This window comes from Medicago sativa, chromosome 1, assembly GCF_051527215.1.
Source record: "Medicago sativa cultivar Bolivia chromosome 1, Bolivia_mono, whole genome shotgun sequence".
NCBI lineage: Eukaryota > Viridiplantae > Streptophyta > Magnoliopsida > Fabales > Fabaceae > Medicago > Medicago sativa.
Genome location: NC_140749.1, coordinates 71,989,294 through 72,015,370, shown reverse-complemented (window position 1 = coordinate 72,015,370; position 26,077 = coordinate 71,989,294). Strand labels below are relative to the sequence as shown.

Below are 26,077 nucleotides of genomic sequence, written 5' to 3'. Positions count from 1 at the left end.
TAATGATTATTATTTGTTATTATATTTTACAACATGCGGATGAATGGTAAAGATAATAAAAAAAATTGAAATGGCACGTGAAATGAGGAAATCTCTTCAAAAGATATGTTTGTGCATTTGAGGTAAGGATTTGAGTTCCTTAAACATGTGGATGGTAGTTCGATTTTTGACTCATACATATGAATAAAATCTGATTAAAAAGGGAGAACCCGTCTGATGTGTCCCACAAGTTTTTCGACAGAAATCGGTCATTGCTAAGTGACAGTGGAAACTTCATACGAGTTATAATATATTAATTTTTTTCATTACTTTTGAATTATATAAACTTTTAAAGAATATTATATATATAACATAAATATTAATATTATGTATGTAACCCAGGAAATCATATTTATTTTATACATGAGTGAATTCATAAGTGTAGACATTGTCACAAGTTGCATATAACTTGTCTTTCCAAGTTGTTTTTGAATTTGGTGCTTACAGACACAAATGTCATATGTTTTAATTCCTTTTTTTAACATAATCAACAACTTCAATGTTTAATTGATTGATGAATGTTGAGAACAAGCTTTAGGGTTTCCTTTAACGACATTTTGCCATTTTTTCAAGAACTTCAGTACTTAGGTTTGAAGCATCTTCACTGGTATCAAAATCGAACAACAAAACACCGTCGAGAAAAAACCAACGATTTTTTTAAGTAGTGTATTCTTAGCATGTAAGACCTTGTTTATGCGAGAATCCTCTACCATATGGATTATCAATCCATTTGTGTTTGAGAAAAGATTTCAAAGCTTGCAGTGAAATGTATCATCGTATAGTGGCAACGAAGGTGTTTCAAGCATCTCACCATAATATTTTTCTCCTCCTGAGAAGCCATTGAAGAATGACAAGAAAGATGAAGCTCAAGAAGGAACAAATAAGAAAAAAAGAAATGAGACTAGGGTTTGAATCGCATTAAATGTGACAACACATCATTAGATCGATGTGTAAAATCACTTTACACTATCGGCACATATTAATTAAATCCTACGAAAAATGACTAGATCAAAACTTGATAACCCACACACACTAGAATTTATTCCTTCAAAAAAATATATTAATAATAATTAATGAAGTTAAAAAATTTGCTACCCCCTAACTTGGGGTCTTGGATACACCATTGTTTATAACATGCACCTAAAATAATATAACGTTACAAAATTTTATGCAATTATTGATAAAAAAAATTAATTTACTTAACTGACAGATAATATATGCATAATACATACATGTAATAAGAGCTAAAATTTACAATCACTTTGTATTTTTAACATATATAATATTTATTCTCACATGACATGCATGATTCAAAGTGACTTACTTACTTAATACATGAAGACGGAGGAAAATATATATTTTTTTCTTCAAGATATATTGGTTGTTAATGCATATAGTCGGTGTTGTTGTTTGTGATTGAAATACACGAATTCAAGAGTCGTATTTAATACATGAGAAATTAGATAGATATGTGTTTTTTGTAAGATATATTGGTGGTTCGTGTATGTTGTTTGTGATTGAGATGAATTACTTCAAAGTCATATGTCTAATTTATGAGAATGAGAGAAAATCAATAGTATGTGATTTATCTAATATTCCAAATTATATATTTTTTAATTTAAAGATAATTATATATTAATTGTAATTATATCTATTTAATTGAAAAAGCATGCATTCACCAAGTTCAATAGGTTTTTGAAATGATTCTTTTAAAAAAATTTGTTGTTGTCAACTCTCTAGTTCCTGGGGAATTAACCTTAGTAATCTGGAGTTCGACCGCGAGGTAGGTAAAGTCTGGTAAAAAATTGTTCTTCTCTGAAATCGAATTCGGGTTCTCCAAAATGATTCGTCATTTGATGGAGTTCACTGACCACTTGAATCCAATTACTTGATTATTCTCTTAGAAAATTGATTTAAGAAAATTGTGAATCAATTTACAACATTAATTAAAAAAATTACAACAACATTAAATGTTGTAATGATTATTTTTTTAGTAAGATTTAAGTTTTTTTTTAACAAGAGTAAGATTTAAGTTGTTTAACTGTTAGGTCATTTCATACTAACAAAAAATATAGTTTTTATTGGGATTAAGGATTGATTGGTTTTGAAAAAATAGTTGGGATGTTATCTAATATTATTTGTTACGATGTTTCTAAGATTTATTTGTATATTACACAATGAAATATCTTTCTTTATTTTGACCGAATGTAAATGTAGTCTTATTAATGATATTATAAGTTTTTTTTTTTTTTTTTTTTTTTTTTTTTTGTAAATTTGCAACTTAAAGTCTTTATCTTCATTTTCGCATGACGCACGCCACCCAAGTTTTTGTTCAAGTTCCACCAATATGCACCATGCGAAAACATTATAACAATAATATTATGAGAGGGTTGGGGCACCATTATTTTTTTTGCCCAACACATAAAAAAAAATCTCATGACCAACCACGTACACCATCACCCAAGCTTAGATATGAGACCCCACAGTTGTGTGTGTGATCTTTCAATTAGAATTGTTACTTCGTCTTCAAACCAAACAAAAATAACTACAGGACACTGAAGTGTTCCAAAAAATAAACTTTGGTACCGAAGTTTGGTTGCAGGAGCGATTGCTTGTTAATGAAGTAAGTTTTTTCTATAAAAAAATTGTGTATTAATGCTTTGGAAATTAAAGCTATTTAGAATGTGTAAACAATGTCTTAAGGATTCCCGTTAACGACTTTTTTTTAGGAAAGATTCCCAAGACTTGACAAATAGTAGTACCAAAGATTATTTCTATGACTAAATTATAATTATTCCACTGTTTGGCTTCCAAAAGTCCAAATAATGATATTGTTTTGGAAGAAAATAAATTGTAATGATTTTTCATGCCATCGAATATCTTGCGAATGCTGAACGTCGTGACCTTTCTCCCCTGTTGAAGAACTCCTACCTACGAACTCTAGTATAAGCCAAAACATGATTTTTCTTATTTATAACATATTAAGGGCATGCACAAGTACTTATGGAGTGGAGCACAATAAACAAACTATGCATAAAGTTCATACTCGTCTTATGGTGTGTGTATACGATCAAATTATTTTGATGCATAATCTTTCCGGTCACTATTACAAGTAAAAAAAAATTACTTTTTAGGTTTATTGAATAATTAATGTATATAGTTTATATCATATATCAAATAAATCAGTTATTCAATGAATTTAAAAAGTTTATTTTTTAAGAAGCTAAACTAGCCCACCGAAATTGTCGCCAGAGAGAATCGAACATGAGGCTTTGAGAGAAGCACACTCCAAAGAATGATTCTAAAAAGTTATTTTTTACTTATAATAGTGACCGAAATGAGTAAATTATCAAGATTTTATTTTTCTATAGAAAAATTTAGGTTGAGAGGATGATGTCTCAGTTTAAGATAGAAAAAATCTTATAAGTCAAAGAACACTTAGAAATAACTTATACTTATGTCTCAAAATGTTGAGTTGGATACATCACTATTCACTTTTCAAGACAAAATAATTCTAAATTTTGTACCCAAAAAAATTCTAAATTAGTGTTCCTAACAAGTGTTTTAAGGAGAAAGGGATTGTAAACTCATGTATTTTTTCTTATAACCGGGACAAAGGGAGTATGAGATATTTTACAAGAGGCCAAGACTTATGTGACAAACAAAGTGAAGTAGTCCTCTTCATTCCTCAATAGGTGCACCACCAAGTCAAGACTCTCCAAGAAAAATAAAAAATAGCTTTGTATTAATTTATTGCGTGTATATATACAGACCTTATATTATTGTGTGTTATGCACATTCTCTTCATTCCTTGTTCTATCTCTTCTCAAAATATGAATTTGATGGAGTTCATGTGGCTTTTGAGTTCTAAGGTTGATTTCAAAGAGAAATATCATCCACAGTTGATATAATATAATACCTGTATTTTGCTTATGCTTGCTACTTAACCTTAGATAACTACAGAAATGAAACAAGGCAAGTAAGTAAAATGACGGATTATACACTCGGCAAGTCTGTTTTCTTGGCTCTTTCTATTTCACTTGTTCATGTTTCTTAACAACATGATAACATGTAGAACCTTCATTTTGAAATATGTTATCAAAGTTTGTATTTTAGTTTGAGAAACGTTAACAACTGCTTTCAAAGCATAGAAATTTTATCTTAAGATTTATGTATTCAATATATTGAAATATTTTACGACGAAGGCGTTTGACAGTGTATTCTTTTTACTTTTTAGGCTTAGTCTTTTGGTGGTGCAGACTATTTTTTCTCTTTTAAGACAATTTTTTATTTATTTGTAAGGCATTTATATCTATTTACTTTTTAGTCACAAATTTCAATCAATTGCTCGATCAATTTAGTTGCTATTGCATCGATTATCCACTTAAAAATATAAGAATCCAGCACCAAACATGTGAAATTAACAAAATTAAACCATATATATGTCATTAATTTGCAATGATAAGAGAACTTCCATCTACATTCCTTCCTATTCTCAATACTTTCCATCATTTTTTTTAATCACTTTAGGGGTAACACGTTGTATTTTTCTTGTATTGCTTTTCATCCTTATCCAAAGCTGGGATATTTTAAACCATATCGATGCTTGTAGTCATTGTCACCTTGTTTTGTAGTAAAAAAAAAAACAAAACAAAACTTAAATATTTACCGTAGAAAGAGAAACATCATCTTAACTAAACTAACAAACTTCAACTAATTTGTAACTAATACTAACTAACTTGTAACTACCTTTAGCAAACTCCAACAATATTTGATATCTAACATTGTCGATGAGTTAAAAGGTGAAGTGGTCTTTTGTTGGCCACATCTAGTTTTACAGATCATGATCGAATTCATTATTGTTACTAGTATTAGAAATGGCTTCCTATCGACAACAAAAAAATATATAAATGGCTTGAAAAGAACATGGAATAATAAATTTGTTTTCTTGGAACTAAATGACACGCAATACAATTTCTTTGAGGAGGAAAGAACAAACAAGACTATACAACTAATAAATGACACAAGATGAGTTCAAAACAAATAAAGGATCAAGAATGAATGAATGAATGAATAATAGTAGTAGTATAATAATTAATCCCAAATTTATTTAATAATAATAATAGTAATAGTAATAATAATGACACCCAAATTTATTTATTTTTCGTTACATGAGAAAAGGGGAAAATTAGCTATGTGGGTATGCAACCTCCACGGTGTCTCCCATGAGAAGCAAACGAAGCTCGTCTGGACGATCAATCATAACCATTAACTCGTAACTCGATTTAGCATCAAGTTTGGCAACAAAATTAGCACACATGTTCCCTTCATGCAAATAATATTAAAAGGGAAAACAAACAAAAAAAAAGTGGCACAAAGGAATAAACAAAACATGTTTTAAGATAGATGGAGATATAAAATGAAAGAAGACTCTATACTTTTAGAGATTGATAAATTGAATGAAGATTTGCCACAAATAAGGATATTTTTTACAAGAATTAATGACGATTCATCCAAGAATCTAAAAAAGGCGGTGCCCTCACAAACTCACTAGAGGAGTGAAATTTTAAATTCTTTCAAAAGTTCAAAACACCGAGGATACACTGCTTTTTATTTGAAGAAAAATGCTAAGAAATGCCTTTAGAACACTTGTTTATAAGTTAAAAGAAGAAAAAAATTCTTAAAAAATTGTGTATTCAACATATTAAAACTTCGAAAAAGAAACTTTATTTACCTAAAATTTATAAATTATATTTTCTCATTTGAATCATTCACAATCACAAGTGTCCTAAAGACACTTGTTAGCATAACCCTTATTTAAAATAGCAAATGTCATTTGTTATTTTGCTAATAGAGAAAACCATAAGTCAAACTCATGATCTTCTTATAATTATAACGTATGTCCCTTCCCCATAATCATAATACACCATAAGTCAATTTATAGCCTTAATGATTATCAATTTTCTCTTCATTCCTGATTTAGTTAGGCTACCAACACGGGTTCCACTTAAAGATCAAAATGGTGCCCTTCTCTCTCAAATCCATCTCCATCAGGCTTACTGTACAATTTGAACCCCTCGCAATGTGATTTGAAAATTGTTCTTTAGGCTTCTAGTGATTGTTCACAAGCATCTTAAACTTTCGAAAATACTTCTAATAATAGTTAACTATCGTTCGCCTCTAAACGGTAGTTAGGAATTCTTCAAACTCAACCATATATAGAAACGGTGGTTAATATTGTTCAAATCACATCGGTCTCAATTGGGTTCTTTTTGAGATGCATCTTCATTAATTTGTGTCCTATACTTATAAAAAGCCTCGTCCATATAAGAAGGATTCAACTCTAGTCTCAGTTGGATACCTATCTTTATCTCTATAAGAGTCGTGTGTGTTCCTTCCACTAACCCAAATCTTACTATTATGAGAAGCACTGCCGAAGTTGAATGATGGTATGATACATTCTCGCAATTTGAGTAGCCTTCGTCACCTTAAACCTCCTACCCTTAGGCTTCTCTGGATTATACAAATTTGGTTTGTAATTTTTCCCCTCAACATCCCACCATGCAGACGTACCTAACTTTGCAACATTGATGAACAATAGTGATTTGAACGGTAGTTAATTACCGTTCTTATATATGATTGAGTTTGAGCGGTTCCTAAAATTTGAGGTGTTTGTGGGTAATTGCTAGGTTTCTAAAGAGCAATTGTCACGTGATTCACCTAACTAGTTAGAGTAACTTGATCCCTATTTACATATTTAAACCAACCGAAATAAAATAAAATCTTATACAAGTAAAAGACTTAAAACATCATGGTACACACCCTCCATTAGACTCTTCAATAATTTGGAGCATTTGGATCACTTTTGTGCTTGCTTCTTCTAGAATGGGCTTGAGTGCTAGAGAGTTGACGCATTTATCTAAAGACCGTATGACCCTCTATAGCAGTTCGGACTTTAGATTTCGAAACGTGTAAAATACGTTAAAAACCTCTCATTTTTTTAAAATTATAAGATCTAAATGGTAGGACGTTGAGGGGGCCGAAAATATATTCTCTTGTCTAAAGTCTCTTAAGCTATCTCGGTTCTCTTAGTTTTTAACTTCATTCGTCTCAGAAGTCTTTCTAATGCATCTTTAGGTCTTGGGTTCACTAGGCTTCAGCTAACTTCCTTCATGTCCATCAAAAGCACATCATGTTATCTAATAATAACTACAAAAAATCTTAGTGCCTGTTTGGATTGACGTCTCTTTTCCTCAAACTCACGTTTAAAGTCACGGTAGAGCAGAAGTTGTATATAATAGCTTCATGCTTTTAGCGGTAAAGGTGCATTGGAACGTGGTATTGACCTGGAAAACGTGCATCTAAACACAGCATTAGTCTCTATAGATGATTTAAATCTCTAGATCATATATTCTTCCTTGATTTGTAATTATCATAAATTTATTATATAAAATTTAGAATGTACATTTTAGAGATATGACTTCTTTAAAATGAGATAATCAATTGTTGATAAGGTAATCATCCACAGTTTACTAAGCATATAATATCAACCGTAAATTTTTTATCATATGTTAATATTATTTATTTTACACTCTAAAATAAAATGTTTAATTTCAAGAGCATCATCCATAATATAATAGCTATCATTACCTTTAGCAAGGAAGGTTCAGCAATATAGTAAATGGTGTCTATTTGTATTTTGTACAATGAAGAAATGATGAATGGCGGTGGTAGACCCAAGTCCTTGTGATAGAGCCATGTGGGGAAGCTAATTTTTCAGCCTTATTTTGATTCCAAAATTGGTAGAAAATATTAGTATCATATATGAAAAAGTCGTTAGCATGAAGCAGTTTCCTTTATCTTTTGGTGAATGAAAGTACCAATTCCAATAATGAGGAATCTAAGTACCATTCCTCTTTCCCTTGGGGAACTTGCCCATTTCACATGGCTTCCACCCTTTCACTTTCATTATTTATGGGTCCAATTATTAATCTTTGATTGAAAAAACTAGAAGAATGTATAATACATTAATACTACTATCTCATCCTTTCATGTTATGCCTTCATATAAGTTATATTTTATATATTTATAATAATTGCAAAGAGCCAGATGTGCCCATGTGGTGGCCACATTTGATTTATGATAGGGAATGGGGTTTGGTAGGTACATACAATGATTGTCACAAAAACACATTCCCTAATAACATATATCCATCTTGCTTTATCTCTTTTACACTTCTTCAAGGAGAAAGTTCCAACTTGTCTCTTGTTTCTGATCATGGTGCATTTAATATATATCATTTTTCATTTGTTACCAAGAGTAAATCCTTCACTTACTTTCTTAAATATATATCATTTTTTTCTCCTATTTAATCTCTAAAATGAATAAAATGGTAATTAATTTTATTGTATATTTGTGTAAACCACTTTTCATAAATGGTTAAAATATACCATAAAATATTTGCTTAAAAAGTAACAGTGTCATTGTATCTTCAGTTGAGGTGTAAGATGTTACATCATGACTCATGAGTACAAACATTCATTCATGATTGTATCTTAAAACATACCCTTAATACAACACATTATGACAATTGACCATCTAGAATTCAACCTAAATAAAAAGGAAAAGTATAAGTCTTACAACAGTTAAATTAATCACTTGGGTTGGGTTGACCCTATCAAATGCCAAAAGCAGTTCATAAACACATTCTGTGCATGTTATGATGTCTATGACATTTCAAATATGTCCAAAGATTGACACTCATAAGTTGCACATGATTACCTGGTTCAGATCCCAAGTCCCCACGTATATCCAATAAATGATTATCCTTTTAACTCATAATTAACTATATCTGTCACCAATATATTTTTAACTATAAACTAATCTCTCTCTCAGAATAGTTTCCTATAACTTTCATTCCCTTCTCCTTCTTTCTTTGTTCCTTGCTCTCAAATATGCAACAATATTAAGAGGAACAAACAAAGTCTCAGAAGAGAACAAACAAAACCTCCAAAAAATGCAAACTCATTTGTTTCTCTTCTATTGTTACATTGTTGTCTCTCTCATTTTTATTGAGGGAGCTCAAAGTGCAACAAATGATGAATTGTCAACTCTTCTATCCATCAAATCCAGTCTCATTGATCCAATGAATCATCTAAAGGATTGGCAGCCACAGAGCGACGCAACGCGGTGGCAAAGTCGGCTCCATTGTAACTGGACTGGAATTGGTTGCAACACTAAAGGCTTTGTAGAGAGTCTTGAACTCTATAATATGAACTTAAGTGGCATTGTTTCAAACCACATTCAATCCCTTTCAAGTTTATCTTATTTCAACATAAGTTGTAACAACTTTGCTTCAACACTTCCCAAATCACTTTCCAACCTCACTTCTCTAAAAAGCTTTGATGTGAGCCAAAACTACTTCACTGGAAGCTTTCCGACCGGTTTCGGAAGAGCTGCAGAGTTGAAATCAATCAATGCATCAAGCAATGAATTTTCAGGTCTTCTTCCTGAAGATATCGAAAATGCAACATTGCTCGAAAGCTTTGATTTTCGTGGAAATTACTTTGCAAGTCCAATTCCAAAGAGTCTTAAAAATTTGAAAAATCTTAAATTTCTAGGCCTTTCAGGCAATAACTTCACAGGGAAGATTCCAGAATATCTTGGTGAACTCGGTTCTTTAGAGACATTGATTATGGGATACAATGACTTTGAAGGTGAGATTCCTGCAGAATTTGGCAACATGACAAATCTTCAATATCTTGATTTGGCAGTTGGAACTCTCAGTGGACGAATTCCACCCGAATTAGGTAAGCTCAAGAATCTTACTACAATTTACTTATACCGAAACAAATTCACTGCGAAAATTCCACCTCAACTTGGCAACATTATGTCACTAGCATTTCTAGACCTCTCTGATAATCAGATCACAGGAGAAATACCAGAAGAGCTTGCTAAATTGGAAAACTTGCAGCTTTTGAATTTGATGAGCAATAAACTAACTGGTCCTGTACCAAAGAAGCTTGGTGAACTGAAAAAGTTACAGGTTCTTGAGTTATGGAAAAATTCTTTAGAAGGTTCTTTGCCAATGAACCTTGGAAGGAATTCTCCTTTGCAGTGGTTAGACGTGTCCTCTAACTCATTGTCAGGTGAGATCCCTCCAGGTTTGTGTACAACAGGCAATCTAACTAAATTAATCCTCTTCAACAATTCGTTCTCCGGTCCAATTCCGAGTGGACTTTCGAACTGTTCGTCGTTGGTGCGTGTTCGGATTCAAAACAATCTTATTTCCGGAACTATTCCGGTTGGATTTGGCAGTCTTCCGAGCCTTCAACGGCTGGAGTTGGCGAAGAACAACCTCACTGGTCAAATTCCCATAGATATCATCTCTTCCACATCACTTTCCTTCATTGATGTATCTTGGAACCACCTTGAGTCATCTCTACCTTCAGAAATTCTTTCTATTCCAACCCTTCAAACCTTCATTGCCTCTCACAACAGTCTTGGAGGAACTATACCTGATGAGTTCCAAGGATGTCCATCTCTCTCTGTGCTTGATCTTTCAAATGCAAATATCTCCAGCACAATCCCAAAAAGTATAGCTTCTTGTCAAAAACTAGTCAACCTTAACCTTAGAAACAATCATTTGACAGGTGAAATACCAAATTCAATCACAAACATGCCTACCTTATCAGTTCTTGATCTGTCCAACAATTCTCTGACCGGTCGGATACCTGAAAACTTTGGAAGCTCCCCGGCTCTTGAAACAATGAACTTGTCCTATAACAAACTGGAAGGGCCAGTACCCTCAAATGGAATTCTACTGACCATGAATCCTAACGATTTCGTCGGCAATGCTGGTCTTTGTGGTGGTATTCTCCCTCCATGTTCTCAGAGTTCAACCGTGACAAGTCAGAAAAGAAGCTCACACATTAGTCACATTGTTATTGGTTTTGTGACCGGCATTTCGGTCATTTTATCCCTTGGTGCAGCATATTTTGGAGGGAAATGGTTGTACAATAAATGTTATATGTATAACAATTTCATCTATGATTGGTTCAAACATAACAATGAAGATTGGCCTTGGAGGTTAGTAGCTTTTCAAAGAATCAGCTTCACAAGTAGTGAGATCCTAACTTGCATAAAGGAATCAAATGTCATAGGCATGGGTGGTGCTGGCATTGTTTACAAAGCTGAAATCCATAAACCTCAGATAACAGTAGCAGTGAAGAAACTATGGAGGTCAAACCCAGATATAGAAAATGGGAATGATGTGTTAAGAGAAGTGGAACTCTTAGGGAGACTGAGGCATAGGAATATTGTAAGGCTATTAGGGTATGTTCACAATGAAAGGGATGTGATAATGGTTTATGAGTACATGATTAATGGGAACCTTGGAACAGCACTGCATGGTGAACAATCTGCAAGGTTGCTTGTAGATTGGGTCTCAAGGTATAACATAGCTCTTGGAGTTGCACAAGGGATGAACTACCTACACCATGATTGTCATCCACCAGTTATTCACAGGGATATCAAGTCTAATAATATACTCCTTGACGCAAATTTGGAGGCAAGGATAGCAGATTTCGGTTTGGCAAGGATGATGATTCAAAAGAATGAGACTGTTACAATGGTGGCTGGATCTTACGGTTATATTGCACCAGGTTAGTACTCGGCTCTCGCTACTTTTTTTTTACTTATTTGCCAGGATATACAAATGCAACCACATTCAATTAATATCACTACAAGATAAAGATAGAGGTCGTAAATGATTAACGTTGTTGTTTTTCTGGTTTTAGAATATGGATACACTCTGAAGGTTGATGAGAAGATTGACATATACAGTTATGGAGTGGTACTTTTGGAGCTGCTAACTGGTAAAATGCCATTAGACCCTACTTTTGAAGAAGCTGTAGACATAGTCGAATGGATTCAAAAGAAGAGAAACAATAAAGCCCTGTTAGAAGCACTAGATCCCACCATAGCTGGTCAGTGCAAACATGTTCAGGAAGAGATGCTTCTTGTCCTGCGGATTGCACTTCTATGCACTGCAAAGCTTCCAAAGGAAAGACCATCCATGAGAGACATTATCACAATGCTTGGAGAGGCGAAGCCAAGAAGGAAAAGCATTTGTGGCAATGGAAGGCAAGAGAGTAGCATGGAAAAAGGAACAATCTTTACCACATCCCCAGTAGCAAGTCTTTTGTAGCACCAAGTTTAGCTTAATATGTTGACTTCCTTTGGCCTCAAAATTTGGTTGTATGCTTTGCTTAATACCAGTTTCTTAGCAGATAGTAAATACATGTATTTTGTTTTGTTCATTATTTTCTTTTTCGGTTAAAGAAATGGTCATTCCAGAACTAGAATCGATCTATCAACAACAAATGTAGCTAAGATGCACATAAAGACTATAGAGTCCCAAAAATGTCATTTTAATTTATAAGTATTGTCTTCTAACTCTGCAAAAAAAAAAAAAAAAAATGCAGACGTTTTTTCCAGCCATTTTCCACAGTCAACGCTAATACTTCTCTTTCACAGCTGACCATTGTTTCCATCCTTTCCAAACTCAGAATTCAATCCTCAGTAATTCCGTCTAGTTTTAAATCTTATAGAAGTTTCAAATTAAAGAAAATCATATAGTTACATAACCTTGTTGTTTTAGTATTTATTTTTCAGATTGAATGTGCCAATATATTCAAGTAAAACCAAACAAAACAAAAAAAATGCAACCAGAACCATTGCATATAGCTCTGCAAATGTGTGTAGCCAAACTAAATGAAATGTTAACCAAGTTGAAATGTCAAAATAAAATGTCCAATAACTGAAAGAAGAAAAAAATTTGGAGAAGTGTCCAGTAACTAGAAAATAAAGAATTTAAATTACAATTCTAAGGAAAAGTTGTTGGGATATTGCTATATCTTCTTATCCCAACGAACACAGGCATCATAATCATATAGAATGTTACATTATAAACTATACATGCTTATCCAAGTACAAATGAACATTCTGAAACCCCCTCCCCAAAACAAAAAACAAAAAAATCACCTCAAAATGTACAAATCCTGATAGATTTATCTAGGATGCTAGCAAAGCACCTCCTGATGCATTTCCTCTTTCAAGGAGGCTGCCTGACGTTGGCTGGAAAATGGTAACAGAAATAGTGAAACTGGTCAAGACATGTATACTAGGTGACTGGGTAACAACGCCCATATGACATATCACAAAAAATACATGGAAGAGACAAAAATTAAGCATCACTGTATATGTGTATGTCAGTTTGCAAACTCGGGTTGACATGTAATATAATCCATAAAAGCTTGAGAACAGTAAATATTGGTTCCCCTTAAGTGACAAGGTAAATTAAAAAATAAGCATCCGATCTATTAATATTGCCAGAATAATTGGAAGATCCAGAGCATTTAGAATATTAAAAAAATATGCATTTTCAGATTTTATTCCTCCTATACAAGAATAAATTCTCCCAGATCTTATTTAAACATAATAATCATATACCTCACTAGCTTGAACTTCAACAAGAGTAAAGGGCTCTTTCTCCCTGATTCCATCATTAGCTTCAGTAATTCTTTCTAAATCCTGCCAGAGGGTGAGTAATCATGTTAAGAAACACAGAGAAATAAGTTTGCCTTATAACTCAGATTGCAAAAGGACCGTGTGGGGAAAAATAGTAGGGGGCACTATCCTTACTTGACAACAACAAATGAGCTCAATGGACTGACAATTCAAAGAAATACTATATAGGATATAATACTGCTATTTTAGTATTCCAAGCACGAGAACATAACGAATATCAAATGAACTTTTATCAAGAAATACTGTGAAATTTGGAGATGACTATACAATTGGATCCGACTAAGGTCATCAAACAAATTTTAAAGCATCTTGTGTGGTAATTGTTAATTAAAAATATTCAGACTAAATAGACAGGAATATCTCACATTAAATAATACAGGGATTGATTAATATTCCCAGGCCACCAAAATATGAAGAAATAGTATTCAGCAAAACATAAAATACCATGCCCTACTGTTTCTTATCTAAAGATAAAATAAAAAATACCATACCCCTACTTGCAAACCCCACAAATGAATTTCAAAACAGGATAAGAGAATGCAAAAGCACGTAAAATCAAGAGATTAGGTTTCTATATGAGTAAATTTTCTCAAGTTACTGAATTTCCAACAAAAAATAGAAAATACATACCCACGTTCCATTAGATATCAAAAGACTTTATATGTGCGCCTAAATGTTCAAGAAAAGTAGTAGCAAGTAGATAAAATACCAAACTCAGCATCTCAAACACTCGTAATGTACCTTTCTAGTCAAAATTTCAAATTCAAGTAATTCCTCTACAATCTTTTCTAGTACCAGGCGATTTCTCTGCAGCATTTCTCTTGCTTTGAGATATGCCAAATCATACATCTAGGAACATCACAAGAGATCACATTAGATGTATTAGATGTTTTCCGGTAGAAGTTAAATTTTCACTAAAATATGGCTACCTTTTGAACTTTAGCTGCCATCACATACTCATGGTCACCTGCCATGCTTAATGTAGCAACCTATGACAGCAGACATAAAAGAGGCATACATTACAATATACTCGCATATTAACATTAAATAATTAAAGACGATAAACATTTTGTCTTTCTTATCCAGTTATGATAGATATCTTCCATTATGTCCTTGTGAGCTTAGCTCAGTTGGTATATGGACAATGCATAATATATGCAAGGTCTGAGGTTCGAACCCTGACCACCACCAAAAAAAGATATCTTCCATTATTTCATTTACCATTGTTAGGACCTAGTATGAGAAAGTGAGTCCCTAGGTAAATTTCATCTATCAGATTCACAAAGCAGGAAGCAGTACTCTCCTTTTTAAAATAAAACAAAAAAAGAAGACGACGAAAAGATTAGACTGATAAGAGATTTTTTTAGCATGTAATGCATGACACATATTCTAGACAGTTAAATCGAGCATAGAGCACATTTTACTTGGAACTTAGAGCGTCAAATTCAATTGCACTTAAAGCCTTTTGGGAGATTGCCGAATCTACCATTTTTTTTTTATTTCTCCTAGTTTATTGGTTGTTCAGTACTAGCTCAATTAGCAATCCAGTAAATTATTTTGGCTAAAAAAATCACCTTAACCATAATGAACAATTTTAACACTACAGACATTAATATCGTGCTATGTCAAAAGTATGCTTCAAACACCCTAATAAATAATTCAATCTAATTTGGATTGCCACATGTTAGAATCCAAAATTGAATCCCAATATTTAAAATTAGGATTAGAATTCAATTAACATTTATTTAACATGCTATTACAAAATAGAGGTGAGTGTTGTCTGATTGAGAAACATAAATCACATATTCAACATCACACAACATATATGCATTACAACCAAATCAATAACAGTTGGAAAGCATGTAAGAAAGGTTTATACCGCATTACTACAGTAATAAACTGCAGCACTATCATCAGGCCCCCATCCATATTGAATGACCATTCGTGTAGCTATCTGTTATAAAAAAAAAACGATCAGAGACTTCATAGTCACAACAATTTTTAATATCATTTGAGTTGCAACAAGTAAAATATCAGCCAACCTCTTGTGCCTGCTGCATCTCAGATGAAGACAGTAAGTTTTCTTCCCCAAAAGGAAGTAACATTTGGGATGCAACATAAGAACCAAAACAAAATACAAGTTTCTTTTCAAGATATGATCTTGATTCTATATTCCCATCAATGTAACCATCATTTCTTGCTTTCGTGATTTTCGTACATCCAATTCCCTGTATATGAAAATATTACAACCTACCGATTATTCAAGGGAACATGATAAGTCGGGTTTTTTTGCTAATAAAAAAACTTGGTTATAATTTCTGTAGAAAGTTATGGGGAAAATGCTTTAATGTTTATTATTGCAGTCTATGACTGTTTATATAGGACAGATTACAATAACTGCTGTCTCAATAATTAGGACTAATAATGGAAGAAAATAAATACAAATTAAATCAGATTAGAATCAATCAAATCAAACAACATATAAAATATATTAAAATAAAATCAGGCATAAGAGAATCAAATCTCCCATGTTTCTCCTACAATTTCTTCAAATGGCCTAGACAAAAAGAAATGTAAGAACCATATGATGCTGGACAGTCATTCGTTCGACCACACATGGGAAATAGAAGTACGGGCTAAAAGAACGTGTGTGTCTAAAAGTTTTCTAGAAAGGAAAATTATAATAGAATGAAGACAGGCCCCAATCACATTGTGATTGGGGCAGGATATTCAAGAATCAATGGGCAAAATGGGCAGCAGACATTACATTGGGAGTAGAAGAACATATAGGTGGGAATGGGAAAAATGGTGGAAGTTTTGGGGTGTTGTATCTACAAGCTGTATGACAGTCATATTTTCCTTTTCTTATCTCTAAGATCTGTTTTGAGAGGTTTTTCTGATGCTATTAGGTGCCCTTCTCTTTCTTTTCAACCTTATGTACCCTAAATTTCAAATAAAAAATATCATTGTTTCCAAAAACAAAAAAACATGAGATCTAATACATTAGACATTCAACAATTACAAGAGACATTTAAAGTAAAGTTAAAAGCTATTGCATTTCTTGGTCATCTAGGAAGTAGAGCAATATTGCAAAGTTGTCATTCGTGTATTTTCATAACAGCTAACATTAACGCAGGCCCTGATTTCTTTTAGAGTAGTGCAAAATGCTAAATGACAGTCCTACTTGTAGATTAGACAGTAGACACTCAGGTTACAAGAGATATGTGAAGTCTCTGAAAGCTATAGCACATAATTTTCAACAATCAAGTAGAGCATTGGAAGGTTATACAAAGCAGGCTGGGAATGAATAAGACTAACCTGCCAAGATAGAGGCTCAAGCCAAAGATTATCAACAACATCAAAATTTGGTAATAAATGAGCAACAAGACCACGACCAGCAGCCCAGACAGCATGTGGAAATTTAGTTTCCCTTGTCCACTAACAACAAAGAAACTTTATCAGTTATTTTTTTTGGTAGATACAGAAATAAATTATATTGCAACTCGGTTCAATAAAAAAATGTACGAAGAAAGTCAGTGATTACACACTAGAAGATACTGTACAAGGCAAAGCAGTAAGTTAACCACATAATAAGCAGTATGGAGTCAATAGTTTCTTACATCAAGAGGAGGGCTCAAAAGCTCTATTCCATTGCTTATCTGGCCGTATGGTTCCATCAAATCAACAACATTTTGGAGATCTTCTTTTGTTAATGTCAGTCCCAGGTGATTCACCAACATTTTGTTTAACTTCTTGACAATTTTGGTTTGCCTCAGCCATTGGGGCATCGAAGAACTGAAAGTCTAAACAAAGGTAATGAGTATTTTCCATTCCCTACACAAAAACTACATGAAAAAGATATATAAAAACATGTTGCAAAAGAAACAGATCTAGAATTATATGAAGATGATAAAAAAGTAGAAAGAACAATAATGCATCAATCTGCTTACTAGTTAACTCTTGTAAAATGAAAACTTGCAAAGTAAACAGAAAAAAGTAACTTGGCAAATGAAACATGTGAGTCATTATCTCATTGCTATATGAACAAACTCGAGCCACTTCTTTTAACTGGAGAAAGCATTTTAGGGAAAATTCTATTCTTTTGTTGAAGGCAGGTCACCTAGCATAAATTCTGAGGCTATTTTTCCAAGCATAAATATGAAGTAATATACAAACAAATATGGACAGTGTTCGTATTAGTTATTAAATGAGGTGTCAGCTGGCTTGATGTGTAAAGTAAAACCACTTGAAATTGGAAGCACAAAAACCTAGAATTATATCCTGCTTTTAGCTAGGGAGAGGAGGGTTTGAGGCAAAGGAGAGAAAAAAATTAACCCATAGTGATGAATCCAATGACAAAATCAATATTTCCCTATTTTATGTAATGCAAACATAAAGTACTCAATTCTTACTGCAAAGAAACTACAGTAGCTCATTATTTCATCTGTGTCAAGAACTTTGCTCCGGAAGGCACTTCCTTCTAAAGCTATGGGAACAAGTTTTAACTCGATAGGTCGTAAAAGAGCCGTCTTCTCAGCAACCTGAAAACGAGTAGCTTTTTGAGTCCAGAGGTAGAAGCAAACATCAGTCGTAACCAAGTACCAAAAAACTAGTAAAGAGCATTCAAGGGTTATATTTTTATGGACTGATCTATCTTTTATTAAGCTGGAGTGCTAGACTATTAAAATGTCAGTTACCAGTTATGAACCAAGCCAAGTTCTTCTGTTTCATCATTCTTAATTTCTTAGTGTCCTCTATTCTCATCATTGTTCATTTGCTTTCAATCCTTGTGTTCATAGGATCAAGTGATGTATTCTCATTCTATAAGCTACCCGCATAAGGGATGTAAGGATAATTTCTTAATTAAATGCTTATTCACTAAGCACTTATAATCATATGAAAACTTATGACACAAGCGCTTAAAATCTATAAGTTATTTGTGTTGGATACACATGTCGAAAAGCTATTGATGTTCTTAATATTTGTTTTCATATTAAAAATAGAATTTGAGGGTCGATAGGAATCAAAGACAGTAAACCACTTATATTTTTACATTGTAAGGCAGCTACATGCTCATTGAAAAAAAAAATTCGGGCTTCTTGGTGGGCACTGGGAATGCTCCCTCTACTTTGGAGAAGTTTTGTCATAAAGGTAACAAGTTTATGCAGTTCTTTAGTGTCTTTAGTTGGAGCAGAATGCTCACACATATGATTGTTACTTGTTGTTCAGCATATGATTAATGAGGTGTCAGCATATGATTTTATTCATTGCTTCTCTTTGGTACTTTACTCAGCTGTTAAGTAGAATCACCATTTCCAATAAATATGCAGAGACTGGGTACTCTTGCAGCATTCAATATCTTTCTTGTTCTTTGTTGTATCTCACTTTTCTGTTTTGCTGGGTATCGTGTAATACCCAGAGTTGAACTTTTCATGTTGTCTGTTAAAAAATATTATGTATGTTTCTATTAAAAAAAAGAATTTTGGATAAACCTTTTTCCAGTCTACATATTCGACAAGCTGGTCATCCATGGTTTCCTTCGCTGCTGAGTACAAAATGTTTTCTCTCTCTGCCTGTGTTGGTCTTTGAAGATGAAATATTCTATCCATGCGACCTGGCCTCTTCAAGGCCTCGTCAATTTGCTTAAGATTTCTTGTAGTAGCCATCAAAACAACACCGTCTTGTTTCTCAAATCTGCATAGTATAACAAACAGTGATCAATAAATATTTACAATTGAGCTTATCATCAAACTCAGTTAGTCAAAAGAACCCTAAACTATATATACCCGTCAAGTTCCACAAGCAATTGATTAATGAAAGCTTCATGATCTTGATTTTCGGTGTGGATAAATTTGCCACGTACACCAGCAAATAGGTCAAAATCTTCCACGAACAATATTACAGGAGCCTACAAGCAGCTACAAACAAATCAGGAAAAGAGGAGACAGGTAATCTCGCACTCAAGATTAACAAACTCATACAACCAGGCTAGTATATAGAGTGCATAAATGGAAACCAAATTTAGACAAACAGCAGGATATTAAACTACGGAGAATTTATGTACATTCTAAATAGTTTGCCCACAAGTCCACAGCTCCAACCAGAAAAATAGAAGGAAAAATAGATGAACAGTATTACAACATTATCATATACTTGTCTAATATCCAAATAAATACATTTTGCAATGTTGTTTTCTCAACCTAGCAAATTTATATTTTGATAATAAATTTTACATACATGATTTGAAATGGAATCTAAAAAACTGAATATTATATTATATCTAGGGCGTTGACTGGGTTTAGACCCATTTCAGATTTTGAGGGGCAACCAAAGCAGAAATGGGGCTCATTAATCATTGGACTAGCTACTCCGATTCCAAAACTACTGGTACAAACATACATATACACATGACTTACATAACTATCAGAACACATGAATAATAAATAAATTGATCAAATTTTGGTAACAACAAAAGCCAAACGAAACTTGCTAATACAGAGTAAATATTAACAGGCATTTAAACCAAAGTATTTTCTAGTGAATATATCTACTTTGATTAGTTACTTTAAAAAAATAATAATAAATTGGCAAGCGAGAATTTATTATTGATTAATTAATGTGGTACCAATGGTCATTTTACACCGTCGCCGAGGGAATTTGAACTCTTTCCCTTGAATTTACAAAGTCAAACTCTTACCACTGAGCTGACACCTCATGGGCAACTTTGGACTAATTACTTATTTGATTCAAATAAAAGAAAAGTATAAATCTAAACAATAAAGGGTAAGAACCGAGAAAACTGTAATAATAGTAGACATTAAGGAGGTTTAAAGAGTATAACCAAATCTCTTGCTGTTTGAAACAATTCACGAACATTGGATGCACTTTGTCCAACCCACATCCCAGCCTCCAATTGTTGGGCCTTAATTTCAACAACAGGCACCTTAGCCTCAGCAGCTATAGCCATTGCTAGAGACGTTTTGCCCGTACCCCTCTCACCTACAATAAGAACACCCTGCAATATAAAAAGTTCCCAGGTACGGATCTTAGCAGTTAATATAGACATCTGCAAACCATAGTGCATTTAACAGTTGTTATATGATGAGACGGTTTGGAAAGACATTCAACCATAAGTTTACTTTGCTTGAAATTATTAGAATTGAAAATAGACTTGGCCTATCTTAGAAATCGTGGTTGGGCCTAACACAACCCCACAAAACCGGCTTGTGAGGTGAGAATTGCCCACACTTATAAACACATTGTCAGGTCATCTCCTATCTGATGTGGGACTCTTAACAGCCTAACTCAACCCTAAAAGCTAACTCAAGGGGAAAGGATTGTCTGAGCCAAACTTTGATTGGACATCCAGATTGCGAATATTGTGAGACCAGAGATATGTGGGTGGCCCAATATCAAGACTCGTATTTATGGACCCAAAATGAAGAGCTTAATGGAATTGATTGAAATCAGGGAACCTCTAATGAAATGGTATACAATCCGTGTTGTTTTACATTTCAATTTATTTTATATAAATAATAATAAACGATTAATTCACGAAATTCATCGAAAAACACAAGAAACGAATGATGTGGGTGAATGAAGCATACAACATCGGATGTAAGAAGGTACCTCAATTTTTTACTTTTTTAATTAGATGAATGAAAATGTGTAGGGTGAAAGAAAACTTAAGAAGAAGAATTGATGTAAAATCCCATAACTTTTCTTACTCTTAAGGGAACCAAACAAACATGGTTCACTTAAGCATTTTTGAGTAATTTCTTGGTTTCTTTAATCGAAAAAAAAAATTGTGCATAAAACTACAAGGGAGCAGAAAGAATCAGAAAGTGGATAAAGACAATGTTTATATCACGATTTTTCTGCTAAAATAAAGAATAAAGACAATAATGCCTGGTCATATTGTAAAATACTCATGCTACATCATACCCGAGGTGCCCGCGCTCCCATTTCTTGAAATGCCCTTGGATTTTGCAAAAATGCCACAACTTCACCGATTTCCTCTTTCATAGAGTCAATGCTAGAAAAGTTATTCAATGGTATTGGTGGTTTCTTCACCCTCTGCAGGACAGCTACAAGTCTTACAGTTTTTCCTAGATGAATAGTAAACAGTACTAAAACAAAATAATTAATTGCAAAATTTTAACCTTCATGTGCTCAAAAGCTGTTTTTATAGGATCAACACCCTCCCTTCTCCTATCCATCATACGTCCCTTTCTTTCGTCATAGTAATAAGCCTGAAAAACAGCAATGAAAATTATAATTATAATGCCTAACTATAAGTTGCACCATGGTCTCTGCCGTAAGATCTATGTATTTATTTATCTATCTGTCCATCTATCTACCTATCTATCTATGTAGAGAGAGAAAGAACTAACAAACTATATACATCATTCAACCTAAAACAACAGAGATGCAGATATATAAAAGCAGAAGTTACAAACTACACTTTTAGCTCCACCCTTCAAAAAAAAAAAAAAAAAAGGAAATTTGATATCATGAGGTTGAGCGTATGCTAACTGCAAGAAAAAACTTATACCACTTGCTCAAGTTTCCTCCTATTCGGACTTTTTCGCATAGGACCATAACCAAGAAGTCTTGGAATTTTTCTCCTCATAAATTGGAACACGTTAGTCAAAACAAATCCTGAAATAGCAGCTCTTGCGATAAACAACATGATCCATCGAAAATCACCATCTGCTCGTCTGGATTGAACTCTTGCTTCTGCATTTAATTGCCAATTCAAGTACCATGGAGTGTTCATTGTCTCTTCCTCTGGCCAAGCCATTCCCAATTTTACCCTCACCTGTATCATAAATAATACAACAAATGTTTCAAAAACTTATTATTCCAAACCAATAACCTGAATTAGCAAATGGCGAGTTTTGGGCTCAAGGATACCGGGTTAGGGAGTATATATTCCACAATAGGAAACCCTATCACTGTCATTATGTCATCAGTCATTTCCTTAATATTGTCAAAGATCAAATTTCTTGTAGTCAAGACAGTTTCGAAATTCCACCGGCCACTCAAAAATCGAAGAGGGAACCTTAATATCACAGAAATCCGTTGGCGCACACTTAACTCTGACAAAGGAATCCACATTAGATGAACAGCTGTTGGAATACCACAGGCTAGCATTTTCCTATATAGCACATCAAAACCCCCAATATCTTCAAAAAGCCTTTCGAATTCCTGAAATATGAAAGCAAACAAATAATCACCATACAAGAAATTTAAAATAAATAAGAAATAGAAGAATATACACAGATGCATGCACAGTTATACCTTTATGTCTACATAAAACTCTTTGTCCTCCCCCTTCAATGCAATATACATTGCACGCCCATCATACCTAATCCGAACATGCTCTATTAGCTTTTTTGAGACAGCATGAGGAACAGCCACTGGATCCATCTCCCATCTATTTTTCTCTTCATTGTACCAAGTCTTTGACACTACCCTATCTCGGTCCAAAAGAATCCTTTCCTGCAATGGATAAGTAGTGAGTAGTGAAAGGAACGCGGTAATGCCTTCCGATGTGCAGAAAAACATATGTTAAAAATAATATATCCACCGTCAACACCTCAACATTGATGTGCAGAAAAAAAACATGAGAATCAAATATAATATATACGATATTTAACTAACAAGACAAAGATTATTATGCCTTAAAAAAAGACAGATTATCATTAATGAAAATCAAAGGGAACGAATTGCAATTTGCATCACAACTTGACCTGTCTAATCACCATTCTACTTAGTAAGCAGCATATATGACATTTTTGTTTCTCGAATTCCAAAGAATTGTTCATAGAAAATACAAATAAGTAAACCCTTAATCACCTCTTCTTCAGGTGAGTACACAACACTACGCTTTTCCTTGTCATACTTCATATCTTTCCTTATCTGGGCCTCTAAATTCTTCTGCTGCTCCCTTGAGTCTTTGAGACATCTTTCTAAATGTGGGTCAAAATCAACAGAGTCTTGATGAAGGAATGGCCCGAGATCATCAACATCCACAATGCTAGGTAGAATAGTTTGCTCTATTTGCTTTCTTTGCACAGTTTCCAAGTCTTTTTGAATGACGGATTTTGATAGCTTGTTAACTGAGCTTGCGAATGAACTGCAACCACATGAAAAATGTTTGCATAATCACATACAGTTTCAACAGAGTTGTAGGAAAAACTAACTAGCATGACAGGACATTATGCAACCAACAAAGCTATTGCATCCAACATTGAAAACAAATTGTGTCGCTGTCAATCAAATCGATTAAGAAAACAACAGTATTATACGATCTTAATTCTAAGATATTCCAATTCAAACACAATTTCAAGATATAAGATTCAGTCCCAGTCAAGATGTAAAGTCAACTTCTCTCTTCAAGACTTCAACTAAGCACTTCGGCCAAGTAAATAAACAACGGTAACCAGATACAACAAATATTCCAAAATTATTAAATAGTAGAGAAGTCACGGCCTAAAAAACCTAAAATCCATCCTTAATTTAACTTTTTTTTCCTTCTGAAAACTGGGTATCAAGGACCGACTAATCCAGGAGACCAATTTCACCATCCACTGGCTCGGGCCAAATTGAAGCCAGAGCAAAACCTATATGGACTGGCCCAACTCAAGAGTTGTTAGCACCTAGAGATCCCAAGTCATATACCACCAGGCCACTCCCTTAACTATTTATCACATAAAACCTCCATATCCATATAATTACACATAGAAAACTACAGGTAATAATGAATACAAACACACATGACATGTGATTAGTGTTAAAAATGAGTGCATTATCAAATTATCAAATCATAGAATTCAACCTTTCGATTTTCTTCTGTTTGATTTCTTGTTTGAATCTCTCCACCAAGTTCTCACATTCCTTCTCAATAAAACAAATCTCCAACACCCCATAACTCAACGCCACCGTCTCTTTCCTCGAAATGACATCCTCCATTTCATCAATTTTCACCAAAATCTCATTCCACTTCTTCTCCAACTCCACCATTCTCTTGTCCAACACCTTCTTCTCCAACTCATTCACTACGTTATCCATCGTATCCATCTCCCTCCTAATCAAATTTCTATACTCCCTATTCACCTCCGCCATCTGCCAACTAATCTCACCTTCCTTTATCTGCAACAACCTCAACTCCTCCTTCAAATCCATCAAAACCGGATGCATCCTCTCGAGAATCTCTCTCTCCATTTCATCTCTCTTCAATTTCACAAATTCCAAAGCTCCATTCACATCTTCAATATCACCGTTCCCTTTCCTAACCTCTTCAATAGTCCTCAACACACTCGGCACAGCATCCAACACTTTTTGCGTGCAATCAGAATACTCGTGTTGATTCTTCTTCTCTTTCTTCTTACTCAAAAATTGAACCCAAGGTATCGTCGGAAGTGCAAACGCCGGCGCAATTTGAAATGTTCCGAAGGTGGAAACACCGACGGCGAAACAGAATAACGCGCGAAGAATGAGTTGTTTTGTTAAGCAGCATTGGGATAAAACAAGAGTTGAGTTTGTTGGTAGGGATAAAACGGTGTGGTTGTTCTGTTGATTTGCGGAGAGAGTGATGGAAGCGCGTGGTGGTGGTTTGAAGAGGAGTGTATGATTTGGAAGGGGGCGGAAAGAGGTGAAAGGAAGGTGTGATGGAAATCGAAGAGATGGTGAAGAAGAAGAATAGAGAATGGAATCCATGAATCAGTTTAGATATACATTGAGGTTGAATTTGAGTTTGAGTAGAAACTACAAAGTGTTGTAGTAGAGTAGCAGCGTTATCCTGAGATTTTTGAACGAAATGGGTTTAGCGAAGAACACCAGAGAGACTATTATTACAATGACAAATATTGGTGAAATATCATCTAAGTTCATTTAAATTAGATTTTTACAACAAATTAACTTTTAAGTTTTTTAGATATTAGTCTAAATTCTTTTCATTACAAATTAATCTTTTAAGTCATAGAATATTTACACCGTTATTAATATTTTCAATCCACATCCTTATAAAGTACTTATTAATCGTTTAACATTAAATTGATAAGTCTAAAAAAATTTATAACATCAAACATGATTACTTATGCACATATTCTTCTTCTTTTTGTTTTGTTTTTTGACATATTCTTCTTCTTGTTTTTTAATTGGGTTAAATAAGTTTTTTATCTCTATAAATATAGTAAATTTTGCTTTTGCTCCTCGTAAAAAAAAAAGGACATGTTTTGATTCATATAAAATTTTTCAACACATGCTTTTAGTCATTGTAGAATTAAAATTTGTTTGATTGTGTTTGAATTTTTAAATTTTTGAATGATTTTTAACATACTTATTTATATAGAGTTCTCTGCAAAAAAAATTAGCTCAAAATTTGATTTTAAGTCCAAATTTTCATTACTTTCATTTTAAATTTTTTACATTTAGAAAAGTT

The 26,077-nt window shown here is 33.5% G+C and overlaps 2 protein-coding genes across 2 annotated transcripts; one reads left to right on the top strand and one right to left on the bottom strand.

The window, feature by feature from the left end:
* The first annotated feature begins 8,976 nt into the window (after positions 1 to 8,976).
* Positions 8,977 to 12,398, top strand: LOC146957076 (Leucine-rich receptor-like protein kinase family protein). Its single transcript, XM_085733650.1, has 2 exons — positions 8,977 to 11,702; positions 11,838 to 12,398. Exons 1-2 carry the CDS (start codon positions 9,056 to 9,058, stop codon positions 12,245 to 12,247), a joined length of 3,057 nt encoding a protein of 1,018 aa, XP_085589776.1. The 5' UTR covers positions 8,977 to 9,055; the 3' UTR covers positions 12,248 to 12,398.
* Positions 12,399 to 12,876: 478 nt separating this feature from the next.
* Positions 12,877 to 25,472, bottom strand: EMB2458 (FtsH extracellular protease family). Its single transcript, XM_085733646.1, has 19 exons — positions 24,473 to 25,472; positions 23,491 to 23,770; positions 22,933 to 23,133; positions 22,546 to 22,839; positions 22,184 to 22,450; positions 21,792 to 21,881; positions 21,574 to 21,705; positions 20,471 to 20,644; positions 19,416 to 19,537; positions 19,122 to 19,323; positions 18,042 to 18,170; positions 17,250 to 17,432; positions 16,948 to 17,067; positions 15,672 to 15,857; positions 15,509 to 15,583; positions 14,559 to 14,618; positions 14,371 to 14,478; positions 13,552 to 13,632; positions 12,877 to 13,176 (listed from the first exon to the last, which is right to left on the bottom strand). The coding sequence occupies exons 1-19, from the start codon at positions 25,351 to 25,353 to the stop codon at positions 13,114 to 13,116; spliced, it is 3,648 nt and encodes a 1,215-aa protein (XP_085589772.1). The 5' UTR covers positions 25,354 to 25,472; the 3' UTR covers positions 12,877 to 13,113.
* Between the last annotated feature and the right edge of the window lie 605 nt (positions 25,473 to 26,077).

Bases quoted from the DNA above. Each gene is read 5' to 3' on its own strand.
- EMB2458 (XM_085733646.1), bottom strand. From the start codon at position 25,353: ATGGATTCCATTCTCTATTCTTCTTCTTCACCATCTCTTCGATTTCCA. The intron at 21,706-21,791 runs GTTAAAATTTTG...GCTGTCCTGCAG, and splicing joins CAGCTTTTGAGCACATGAAG to AGGGTGAAGAAACCACCAAT. The intron at 17,433-18,041 runs GTAAGAATTGAG...ACCTTTGTTTAG, and splicing joins GCTACTGTAGTTTCTTTGCA to ACTTTCAGTTCTTCGATGCC.
- LOC146957076 (XM_085733650.1), top strand. From the start codon at position 9,056: ATGCAAACTCATTTGTTTCTCTTCTATTGTTACATTGTTGTCTCTCTC. The intron at 11,703-11,837 runs GTTAGTACTCGG...TTCTGGTTTTAG, and splicing joins TTACGGTTATATTGCACCAG to AATATGGATACACTCTGAAG.